Raw genomic sequence first — 12652 nt, 5'->3', positions numbered from 1 at the left:
CTTTAACAGCCTTTTTTTTATGCTGCTAATTAAGGTAAAATGCGTCCCACCTCCACTTATTGAGACTTAATTAAAGGGGCAATGAAGGGGGACCTGAATGAAAATAACCTGAAGCACTATTTTATAGGCTCTTTCGGTCCAAAATAGTCAAACAAACAATCAAAGGGCACGACAGCGACACAATAATGGACTCAACAGCAAGTATTCTTTGTAATTTTAATTCCCATAATTTAATTAGTTTAAATGCAGACATTTCATCACTAAAATTTAAATAAAACATTACAGTACGATATATGCAAATCAGACGAGCTTCAAGATGTTGCTGAAGCCCAGGCAATTTTTTCGACTTTTTATTTTTGTACTTTTTTTTTGTTTAAATCTGAGGACTGGACAGATTAATAGCGAACAGTAAAGAGACAACACGGAGCTGTAAAGCCTGCAGACCAGCCAAGGAGCACATTCTAGAACAAAACATACCAGAATACTAGCTAGAGACAGCACACAACAACCCTGCTAGGTGTTGCTACCTTTTACATGAAGGTCAAAATGGACGCTCCTCCACTACACTGATCACTGTGGTGATCTGGCCACGCTGTAATGGAGACACTACAGCGCTTAAAGTGGACACAACCTCAAAGAGATGGAAGTGGCGTTGCACCTTCACAAGGAAAAATGATTTTGTTGCACTTTCAGGAAGAGGGAATTAAAACCAAGGAAGAGATGGCGCGTTCTACTCCTATACAGTGAACTAAAACATACGGCTACAGTGCAACAGAAGCATGCCAACTCGTTTACCGGCAGATCTAACCGCGCATATACTGATTTACACTTTATGAGTTGGATTATTGGTCTGAGATGCTGTCCCTCTATCAGTACTCGATCCATTTTGGCCTATCAGCACTGAGAATGCATGGGAAGAATGACAAGAGCGTGTTACCAAGGGGGCGTCTGCGGAGCACAGTGATGGATGCATGACCCTGACCCTGGTATCGTTTAGAGGAAACCCGTCTAGTGGGCGAGAGTCTAGGAGTGGAGGGGGGCCGAATTGAATCACTACTTAACCCCGACAACGCTGCCATGGAAACCCATGCAGAATTTATTTGTAGTATTCATATCGAATACTTTTTTTTTTAGTTTTCACCATATAAGATGGTGGCGGCATAGTAGACTTGAACTAGCAGTCGATGAGGTTGCATGGCAACAGTTACAGTATATGCCATGAATTTAACTCGCAAAGGCTATGGTTAATCGAATTCGCAAAGTTGAGTCAATCATGAGTTTTCAATCACGGGCCCCAACAGCATGCAGGTTTCATAGCGAGACTAAATTGGTAGGCTGGTTGCTTCCCTTCAAGGGCCCACGTTTCTCTGAGTGAGTTAGTTCACCGGACGTCCGCCGGCTGTGTTTTACAGCGATGGGAACCTCGATACCTTCAGCTCCTCCGTTGCATAACTGACCCTCTACCCTGTGACCCTTACAGAAACTTCTTGAGTTTAACATGTAAAAATGGATCTCTACCACAAAGTCAATGCATCCCCCACTGGATAACACTCGCTCTTGAAAAGGAAGAAAAAAAAAAAAGATATGAGCTTTAAGACTGAGGTCGGCCCTTCGGAGAGATGGGGGAAAACAATGCTGATGGGCGGGGAAACGGATGCTGGTGACAAGGCCTCGTAATGAGCGTTCTTATATCGTGGAAAACAATAAAAAGGCCCAGATAATGATTATGCCCAACTCTAGGAAGGGACACCGCCCCCAGTCTTCCTGCTCATAATCAAAGCAGTATAGGGAAACAAAATTACAAAGTGTTTTCATCTAAAAGTTCAAAAAATATAAATGGTCATTTCAAAATTCTGATCTATTGGCAACAGACACGTGAGCACAGTCTACAGGTTAATAGAGCCCGCTGGGTTAAGTGCTGCCGCCGCCAAGGCAACGGTTGCCACGGTCGCCCCACACTCTTGCCACACAGTTTGGTTGTTTTCCTAGTGTTGTGGTGACATTCACAGTCTGCAAGAGAGCTGTATCGCGTGTCCTCCGAAAGCTCACCCAGGTTAAAACTCAGATATGGTAGAAAAATATATATAGTTTTGATGAAATTTTCTCTATTCTCTTCATTATTTGAATTGCACCCACACAAACGTGTTAACATGGTATAGTAGCAGTGCAAAAGTGACTGGTACCATGATTAGCACTACTACTACTACAAACAAAAGAAAAACAAGCCAAAGAAAAGTAAGAAACCCCAAAAGAAAAAGCAGGTGTCACTACACATGTACACTCCTTCTCTAGACACTTCGGTTATTTTATGTTTTACTTGGTAATTAATGTTTAATCGTTTTTCTTTCATTGGCATCATTAGGCAATTATTTATTTAACCCCCCACCACCCTCCCCCTAGATACTTTACGATATGGTTACGATGTAAACACCACAGCACTTAGTCATTTACCAGTTGTTGTTTTTTCACACAGTAAAACACAATGTTACAAGGCAAGTGGCCACTCAAGCATGGATTTGTTCATCTGCAAGATGGAAAGTAACGACAACAAAAAAAAAAGAACAAATAAACACACCACAAGCATGACAAACCGAGAACAAAAGAAAGCTTTTGACTTTCTTCAGCTACAGGTCACATACTTCTGGGTACACTGGTGCCGATTAATGGTAACTCCTTGGACCTTAGTGTTGTCCTGGGCTACGTCTAGTCGTGTACATCGAAACAGGCGCAGGGTTAAGCTAACCCAAAGGGTTTGTTAGATTAACATGGAAATAGGTCAACCTCTTCTATATTCTCATATGATCCAGGTATCGCTAGCGTAATCACCGATGACTACACCTGTTAACTTGGGCTCTGCATTTAACCCCGACTTCGGGTCAGCCCTGTTTAGGTGTCTGTGTGAAAACTGATCCAGGCGTCTGGTAGAACGTGGCCTAAAGCTCTCTCATTGAGAGGAGCATCGTGTTCAGGCTTTGCGGTTAAGTACGAGTCCGGACTAGAGGAAACCTCAGGGCACAACACAGTTCAGGAGATCAGAGAGGGCCGTCTCAACCAGACACCTTTTGGCATCCGTCGTTTTACGGTTTAGTGTTCTCGTTTCTCGAGTACAAAAGGCATCGATACAGGTCCAAATAGATGTCATTTTAAAGAGCACATCACTGCGTGTGTTTGTGTGTGTTAGTCTGCCTGTAGTGTGAGTGTTTTGGCTACTGTTGTAACTATTCAACTCAACATGAGGATTGGCATTTTGATATATATATATTGACAGGTATTGCGGTACACTTTGGCATTGTGTGGCTCACCGCAACAGAATCCTTTCATGAGCAGGTAGATATGTTTTAATCCCCTAATACTATTAAACTCCTTTATAATAATTGAAACAGAGAAGAGCTCCAAGATTGGCTGTAAAAGACGGTTTGTTGACTCTTATTCATTGAAAGGCAGATCCTATTAAACTTCAATTTCAGAGTTGCTTTCAGATCAGATGTTCTTGGCGAGACATGACAGCTGTGATCCAAATCACCAGTAAACCATGTTGAAATTGTGGTCAGTCTGCGCTTTTGACCTAATCTTTGTCTGCCAAGGGCCACGAGCCATGTATATGACATGATAAGGAGGCCCTCCCATGAGAACAAACGAAAAAAAATAAACATAATCCCCAGAACTGGTGAAGACAGTATTTACAGTACAAATTACAGTATAATACATCATTAAAAAATATGATATCCATCTTCCAAAAACATACAGGGGCTCTTGTTAAAAATGACTTTTTTTGATGCAAAGTAAAACTGCTCTGGTATTGCGTAGAAAATATGTGAATTTCGTTTTCATCTGACCTAGGGCATTCTCTGTACTGGTTCAGATAGCGATAGCTTCCTGGCTAGCACACCGAGGTGAGATGGGGGATGGGCTGACCAAACGCCAGTAGGTTATTGCGTTTTCACCGTAAAGCAAGCCGCAGTACAACGATTCACACTCAAAATAATCCCAATATTACAATATTTACAGGTTTTGTTTCGCTTTTTTCCCCCTCCCTCGCTTTCGCTCCCTCTTTTCACGGTTGCTGGTATTAAAAGAGTCGATTTATTTTGGACCCTGACTGCATGAGTTTAGGTAAGCAGGCAGTGGAGACAGAGCTGAGCCTGCAGGAGCTAGTGTGTGTGTGTGTGTGTGTGTGTGTGTGTGTCTGTCTGTGTGTGTTTGGTAACATCTTATAATTCGGCTTGTGTTAGGTCTTATAGTCTCCACAGTGTGTGTCAGAAATCGGGAAAACTCCTACTTATTTTTTAATGTACAGCAGTTTGATTGCTCAGGTGAAAGTATTGGTTACCCACGTGCTGACGCAAAATAATAAATATATATATATATATATATATATATATATATATATATATATAGAAAAAACAAAAGAAATCAAATTGGAAACTCAAAACGAGTCAGATTTCTGGACTTCTGAGCCAGGCAGCATGTGAACCAACCCTTTCTCAAACCCTCATCATCATCAATCAGGCTAATTCCTACACCCAAACCGCTAGCGTCACAGCATTCATTCATCGACCTCAAGGATGCCTCCATTTTTTTTTTGTTAACCGCAGCCAACCATCATGTCCTATTTTGTAATTATCTTTTCGACCATGTTCCCCCAAGACGGCAGCACTGTGGTTCTCTCCTGCGCCTCTTGCTCCACCTGGCCTCCCTCTCCCTCTCCCTCTCTCTCTCGCTCTACCCGGCTCCTCCAACCCCCCCCCTCTCCCTCCCTCAGACGTAGGGCAGGATGCCGTAGACGAAGAGCGCCATGACGGCGGCGCTGAACAGGCCCGCCACGGGCACCGTGACGAACCAGGCCAGGAAGATGTTCCTGAACAGCCGCCAGTCCACCGCCTTCTTTGAGCGGATCCAGCCAACCGCCACGACGGAGCCCACCTGGAGAGAGAGAGAGAGAGACTACGGTCAACAGGGCAGCGCAAACAGGGGGCGCCAGACTTAACCCTGAGGCTCTGAGTGATGAGTTGTCCAGGCTTTGAATCTTTTTATTCCGTTACTGACCAATTATTGAGCTTGATAATACAAACGTCAAGGATATGGGGTCAAACCCTTGGGTATCATTATGGGTTTTGGGGGACAAAGCCTGAAGATCTCAGGGACTCTTGACGTCACTTCTAACCACGTCTTGGTTAGGTCAATCACAGCCTATGTCAGTTTCTACCGTTAATACAATGAGGTCTGAAATCTGCAGTTCTTCAGTTTTCCTCCAAAAAGTGTAAATACAAGTGTAATAAAAAATAACATAACTTATTCCAAATATGTGGACGAAATATCTGAAAACTGCGTCTTACAGAAGTCAGACCACATTGCATTTATCACCACTCACCTCATTTCAGAAATGTACATCAAATAAATCATGCCGAAATAAAATACTCTTATCCTTCGGGGACACACACAAGTGTGTTGGAATGGCAGCTCCAAGGCCATGTGACCAGCATGAGCAGTGACTGGTTATAGTACGGGGTCTCTGAGTCCATGTGTTTGTTCTTATAAGGCCATGGTAACCGAGCACGCCTTGTGTCTCGACACAGCTAATTCTGGACGCGCTGGTCGAGGGCGGCGGTTCATGGCTGCCAGTTTCAGAGCCCTACTCTTCCTCGAGCCCAAAGCTAAATCGGGTCCTGGAATAACAAAATACAGCTCTTCATTAAAACAGAGGTGTTTATTGGAGGTTGAGGTCTGCATGTTCTACCCCCAGAGAGTGTGTGGCCACTAGGGATTCTAAACAGAGAAGGTACTCGTCAAGCCTGACTAGGCTTAAGCTACAATATACAGGATGTTTTTGTTTTAATTTGCCCTTAAACATTTTGTGTAGACATTATTTAGAAGAACTTTTTTTAGCAGCCTTGTTTTTATCTGGACAATCATAGTCAATGAACAGCGAGTTGACCTCTACATACCTTAAAATAGCTCATAAATAGCAAATCTTGCATATTGTTGTGTTAACAACCCTTACTCGAGCTCATGGTAGTACAATCTAATCTTTTGTGAGTGAACTCCGGGAATGATCAAATGTGTGGTATTCTTGGCGTGCAGCGTAGTAATTGAACTTGCTGTGGCATTTCACTGTTAGTTATTCAGTATTTCTCATAAACAACCAGTCACTGTTCATCATCACAACCCAAACATCACCATGGCTGGCCATCCATTCAGTTTCCACCCCACTGAAATGAACCAAACCAGGATACTGGGTTTTTATGGTCATTTTCAGTTGAACGGGCTAGAAGCTGAATCTATGTGCACTTGTTAACAATCACACACCTGGAAAGAAAACAGAGGTTGTCGACTTAAATATCTTAAAATTACGTTTTCTTAAATCAACCATGGGTGTCAGACAACCTCTGTGCTCTCCCAGTCACAATCACTCGCTCACCACCATAAATGATTAATCAGCAGATTTAGCATATAGGCATAGCTTATGATTATTGAGTTTTAGAGGAAGAGTTTTGGGGAGGAAAGAAGGGAAGGGTGAAATAAAACAAAAAAAATAAAAATAAAAGATTTGATTCAAATCAAATGTCAGTTTTGGTTTCTCGTGCAGCTTTTCCTCAGGGCAGCATGGCACCACCCATTAATTCAGTAATAACAAATACCAAAATGGACACTTCACTTAAAATGTTGCAATGTGTGTTTTTAATAATAAACCTTGCTAATGAAGAAACAGCCTCAAATCCAAATCTCGTTACACTGGCGTTGTTTTAAAATAACCAATAAAACAAGTAATACTTTAAACTAATCAGCCATGTCTTCAAAGACTGACCGACAGGCGGACTTCTGTTTGAATAACGTGTGCCAAAACTAGCCTCTGACAAATGTTTAGTCATTGTGTACAAGGCTGCTTACAGAGTTATTTTAAGTCTTTTACGAGCACATTCGAGTGGCCACTCCGTTTGGAGGACTTTTCTGAACAGGAAATGCTCAACTTCAGAAGTCCTCCACAAGCACTTGTGGTGTTCGCATTACTCGGTTCGACATTTGCTGATGTTGACACTGCGTGGGCCGCGGATCCCTATAACCCCCCTAATCTCTGATCACAAGGGGCCTCTGACAGAAAACGTGCACGAGGGGTCAAAACTGTGAGACCGGGGAGTTATGTGATTGGCTCCATTTTGTTGGACAGTTAAAAATTGAAGTAAAATGATTTAAAATAGGAAGAGTAAGGATGTAATGGAGCATGGAGAGGGCTCTCTGGAAGGGTGCTGCTACCACGACACTGATACCTTGCAATGGGTGGAGCTTATGGGACAGCCCACATTTGATGCAACAAGCACTGTTAGCGCACTCATTACTTCAATGCAAAATCCGCTGTGAACACAGATGGGAGAGGGGAGAGACAGAGGGGAGGGAGGGAGGGAGGGAGGGAGGGAGGGAGGGAGGGAGGGAGAAAGAGCGAGAGAGAGAGAGAGAGAGAAAAAACAAGGTCGGGGGGTAAAACAGTGCGAGAAACAAAAAGTAGTGGGCCGAGAGAGATGGAGGGTTGTTCGTAGGGAAGGACTTGCAGCCAAACACGGTTGGGGGGGGGCACACACCAGACCATGCCGTCGTTCTGAGAGGGAGGGTGGGGGGTATGGAACGCACGACAGAGCTTGGGAGGAGATCAAACAAGAGGAAAACACGACAGGTTGATGGGTGTTCGGTCGGGACAAGCCTACAGTGAGGTCTGATAGGAGGGGGCGGGGGAGTCCGCGACTTGTCCCGATCGGGTTCTGTTGCTCCTGTAAAGTGCAGGGGTGAGGGGTCACACACTGCTGCCCTGCCCCCCTAGGGACACGGCTTTGGTTCTCACAGATCCGAGGATGGACAGCTTTGTCTTGCTGTGGGTTTTCTGGGAGATTTGCACTTATCGCCAAACGGTGCCATCGATGTAGACTGACTTCAGCCCGTGTACCCGGGGGGTGGCGGGGGGGGGCAGTGTGCGTACCCTGACCCCTGGCTACCCCTGCTGTGGGGCGGGGGGGGCCCCCGAGGGGACCCCTGAGGGGACCAGTGGGCTGGTCTCCACACAGTCATACCTTGCAGTGCGTCGTACTGACAGGGATTCCGATATTGGAAGCCAACACGACAGTGAGCGCAGAAGCCAGCTCAATAGTAAACCCGCTGTGGAAGAAAGGCAGGAGTGAGAGGGACAGGGAGAGACAGGGAGGGAGAGGGAGAGAGACATTCTTCGTTTATAAGAAGGTTTGAGATCGACTCGTTTGGACGCCGGCGGTCCAACCGTCGCCTCACAGCGTGTACCACTTACCATGTACTGGAGATAGTGTACACGCACGCGCGCGCACACACACACACACACACACACACACACACACACACACACACACACACACACACACACACACACACACACACACACACACACACACACACACACACACACACACACACACACCTCTTGAACAAACCTACCGCGCTATACATAGGTCTAGTCTGTATCCATAATGACCACATTGCACGAGTCTCACTCGTCATGAAAGCTTCTCCAGTGGTCAGATTTGGCATTAACACTTGCGATGTAAATCACAGCATACAGCGCCTTACTGGGGGGTTTGGGAGGTGTACAGTACCCACACAGATCCATAATGGTATATCAATCCTCACCACCAGATGGCGTGCACGTGTCCAGAACAGAGCTGCTGACAAGTGCAACATAATTGTTATGAGTTATGTTGCAATGAGATGAAGAGAAACGTAACTGATTCGGATGTTAAGTATGTGGGTGGTAACGATTTTGCCAACACAGCACCTCGCACAACCATCGATTTCATTCACGAACAACTCTGCCCTTTTTCTCAAAACCGAAATCATGCAGGTGCCTCTGGTATCCAGCGATCAAAAACGTGACGACATTGACCATGATATTGTAGCTATGGTAGCTTTTGCACTTGTTTCTTTGGAGCCTTCTATGGAAGAGTTTGACTCCTATTTTGTAAACCATCTCACTTTTGATCCCCATGGCTTTTGTGTTGATTACCAGGCAGGCAGCATGGCTCCAATTGGCTTACATTCTTCCAACGTGACAATCCATCCACTGCTTTGTAGCTCTGTTTCTAAACAAACAATGCTATTAACACAAGTTGCTGATGCAAGCAATAGGCTATGTTTAAATGTGAATGTCTCAATAACAATGCTGGTACAGTTGGTTTGCATAACCAGTTGAACCAGTATAAGCATGCACAACCCACCGGTAAAACCGGCCAAACTTAGACCTCAGAAAATCCCCCTTGTCCCAAGCAAACATGGTAGGTTCACCATCACAGTACCCTAAACGAAGGTCATCAAGCCAAGCGATCTGTCGCTGTGTTGGCCAATCAATAATGAGAGAACAAACAGGTGTTTGAAGATGATTATCCATCTTATCTCATGGTCCTGGCAGTGACCCATGTCAGCAGGGGGTTTGGTATTTAACAACGTGTATTTAACACCAGACACAAGCTATCCCACAGTTCTGTTATGCACCCTGTTTTTCCTCCAGACCAAGACACAGAGTGCGACAGAGGGAGAGAGAGAAAGGGCAACAGAGAGAGACGCACGGACGGAGAGGCAGGCAGAGGGAGAGGGAGAGGGGGAGAGGGAGAGGGAGAGAACAACCAAGACATAGAGGGGGCCGACAGAGAGGGAAGAAGAGGAGAAGTACAGCGTCAGGATGAAAAATGCCAGTGGACAGTTGAAGAGGGGGAGTTGCGAGGGCATAGCGGATTCCTCTTTGTGTCCTGGAAACAGGCTGAGAGGCTGATGGAGGGCGTGAAGCCACAAGAAAGGAAGGAAGCCGGGCAGGACAGGGAGAAGGAACCGGTCGTAATGGCAAAATAAAGAGCAGCCGGGGAAGGAAGAGGGGAGGAGAGAAAAGAAAAGTGATGGTCTGGAGCGTGAGAAAGACAGCCGGGTGGAAAGGGATAAAGGAGGGTAGGATTTAGTGGCAACACGCCTACAAGATGGAGAGAAAGAGGAAGGGGCACTGAGGAGAGGGAAACCAAAACCGCTCGGGTCAGGAGGAGAAAACAAACATGCCGGTGGGCGAGGGAGAATTAAGACGAGAACGGTGAATGAAAAGGGGAAAATAAGAACCAAGTGTGGTCGGGTGGAGAATAAAAAAAGGGGGGAGGGGAAAGGGGGAAAGGGAGTGAGAGCGAGGAGACGCTGTTGGCGTTCTTCCCTGAGGTCGGGGACAAGAGGCCAAGGCTCGTGCTCTCCCTGCCAAACAACTTCCACACTCCCACTGTGATCTGTTCCTGTCAAGCCACAGGGTTCTGTCTTTCTGGCCCGCAAACCCATCCACCCAATAGCATAACACATACACACACACACACACACACACACACACACACACACACACAGACACACACACTCGACGGCTTCATTCTGTATGCAATCAACCCTGAAGAAGACACACACTTGTGCATACGTGTGTGCTGTTGCATCACCTTCCCTGCTGGCGTGTGGGGGGCAATAAGATGACGGGGTAGAAACTGAGACGGTCAGGGATCGATTGGAGCTCTTGGGACCGAGTGGTTCAGCATGTGTGAGCAGACGTGTGGTAAATTGAGTTTAGTGTCAGCTAACTACGTTGGGAGGAGGAGCCCTCCCTAGTGGGTATTGTCTGGATGAGACCAAACAGTCTATTTATGAAGGGGTTGTTCTATAAAAAGCAGGAGCACGTGCATTAATCACATTGCTTGTAGTTACACTTCCTGATGTATATAGTGTTGTGAAACAAAAAAACGGTTTTGCATTGATAGATTGCAATAAAAAAGATATGTATATTATATTCCTAAACAGGGTTTAAACAACACTGGCCAACTTGAGTTTTTGATCTTTAATGTATGTAGGATTTTACTTTACTTTATGTGAAATAACAAAAGAGGCCGCCGCCATTATTTATAATGCTCAAAAGATTAACCAACTGTGCAGAATCCTCGGACATGGATGCAGAAATATGCCCAGGTGGCTGCCTCTATACGGGCTACACGGGGAGCGTGTGAACTAGCAGTGCTCATGACACACACACACACACACACACACACACACACACACACACACACACACACACACACACACACACACACACACACACACACACACACACACACACACACACACACACACACACACCAGCTTTACCTCGAGGGAGTGATGGGGGTTAGGTCCTTCCCCATGGTCTGGATCACGCGACGCCCCCACACCCACAGGCCAGCACAGATGCCAATGCCCCCGTAGAAGAGCAGCCATATGGGGGTCGCGGCGTCCTGCATCACGCCACCCTGGTCGTAGATCATCCACAGCGCCACCAGTGGGCCGATGGCGTTACTGCGGAGAGGAGGCGGGGGGTGGGGGACGCCGGATGTGAATTCAATGCTTTAACTGTTATCTCTGCTTCATGGAGCAGCTCGATTGTACGGAGAAACGTGTGGTTCATAATATCAAACTGAACATCTCAGAATATCTTGTAAAATGTCTCCCGTTTTCTTTTTACGATGTTCGGGATGATTAATTGCAGTACCGCCTGCGACGTGTTTCCATTCAGCACGGGGGGGGGGGGGGGGGGGGGCCGCACCTGACGTCGTTGCCGCCGTGCGCGAAGGAACCGAAGCAGGCGGTGAGGATCTGCAGGAAGTGGAAGAGCAGGTACACCTCGGGCTTGTCCTTCTCGTCGGGCTCCTCCTCCGCCAGGTCGTCCAGGGGCACGGCCCCGGGGGCGCCGTCCTCCTCCGGGCCGCCCTCCAGCTCCGTGGCCAGCTTCATCTCCACGCCGCCCTCCTCCGCCTCGATCTCCGCCTCCGCCACCGCGTTGCAGTACGACGAGTAGCTGTCGTAGCGCACGCGCTTCTTGGAGTACGAGACGCTGTTGCTGCGGCCGCTGCCGCCGCCGCCGTTGCTGCCGCCCTCGCCCACCAGCTTCTCGTTGTCCTCGCGGGACTCGGAGCGCGGCGTGGGCTGCACGGGCATGCCGCAGATGGCCGCCGTGTAGCAGGTGTAGCTGTTGTTGCGGCGCAGCAGGCGGTAGTTGTTGTCGGCAACGGGCGCGGCGCCCGAGCGGTCGCCGCCGTCGTCCAGGCGGCCCAGGTGGATCTTGTGCAGCAGGTCCTTGTACAGGCCCGAGTCCTTGTGCACCGTGTGGTACACCTGGCCGTCGCTGCGCATGTGGCCGCTGTCGAAGCTGAAGGCGCCGTTGGAGATGGGCGACTTGAGGCAGCCGTTGGTCATGGAGTGGGTCCGCCCTGCGTGACGGCGACGGAGAGACAGAGGGAGAGGGAGAGAGACAGAGACAGAGACAGAGACAGAGACGGAGAGAGAGAGAGAGACAGGAGGCAGAGAGACAGAGAGAGAGAGAGAGAGAGAGAGACAGAGGGAGAGAGACAGGAGGCAGAGAGAGAGACAGAGGGAGAGACAGGAGGCAGAGAGAGAGAGAGAGACAGAGTTAGGGAGACAGCAGAGAGACAAAGGCAGAGAGAGAGAGAGAGAGACAGCAGAGAGACAGAGGGAGAGAGACAGAGGCAGAGAGAGAGAGACAGAGTTAGGGAGACAGCAGAGAGACAGAGGGAGAGAGACAGGAGGCAGAGAGACAGAGAGAGAGACAGAGGCAGAGAGACAGCAGAGAGACAGAGGCAGA

General features: G+C 47.4%; 1 protein-coding gene across 10 annotated transcripts in view; it reads right to left on the bottom strand.

Annotated features, from left to right (window-relative positions):
* Positions 1–202: 202 nt before the first annotated feature.
* Positions 203–12652, bottom strand: part of slc20a2 (solute carrier family 20 member 2) — a 39677-nt gene continuing 27227 nt past the window's right edge. For 6 of the 10 annotated variants that reach the window (XM_030371098.1, XM_030371100.1, XM_030371103.1 and 3 more), the window contains 4 exons: positions 11597–12260; positions 11164–11349; positions 8058–8142; positions 203–4923 (listed from right to left, as the gene is read on the bottom strand). In XM_030371098.1, the coding sequence (XP_030226958.1) occupies positions 4759–4923; positions 8058–8142; positions 11164–11349; positions 11597–12260 (1100 nt within the window). In that variant the 3' untranslated portion in view covers positions 203–4758. Of the gene's footprint in view, positions 7351–7831; positions 8143–11163; positions 11350–11596; positions 12261–12652 lie in introns of those variants that run through there. The other 4 variants (XR_003978592.1, XM_030371099.1, XM_030371105.1 and 1 more) reach the window with 4 other exon arrangements.

This window comes from Gadus morhua, chromosome 11 (assembly GCF_902167405.1).
Source record: "Gadus morhua chromosome 11, gadMor3.0, whole genome shotgun sequence".
In the NCBI taxonomy this organism is placed as follows: Eukaryota; Metazoa; Chordata; class Actinopteri; order Gadiformes; family Gadidae; genus Gadus; species Gadus morhua.
Note: the sequence above shows the minus strand (reverse complement) of the source record. Positions and strands in the feature narration are given on the sequence as shown.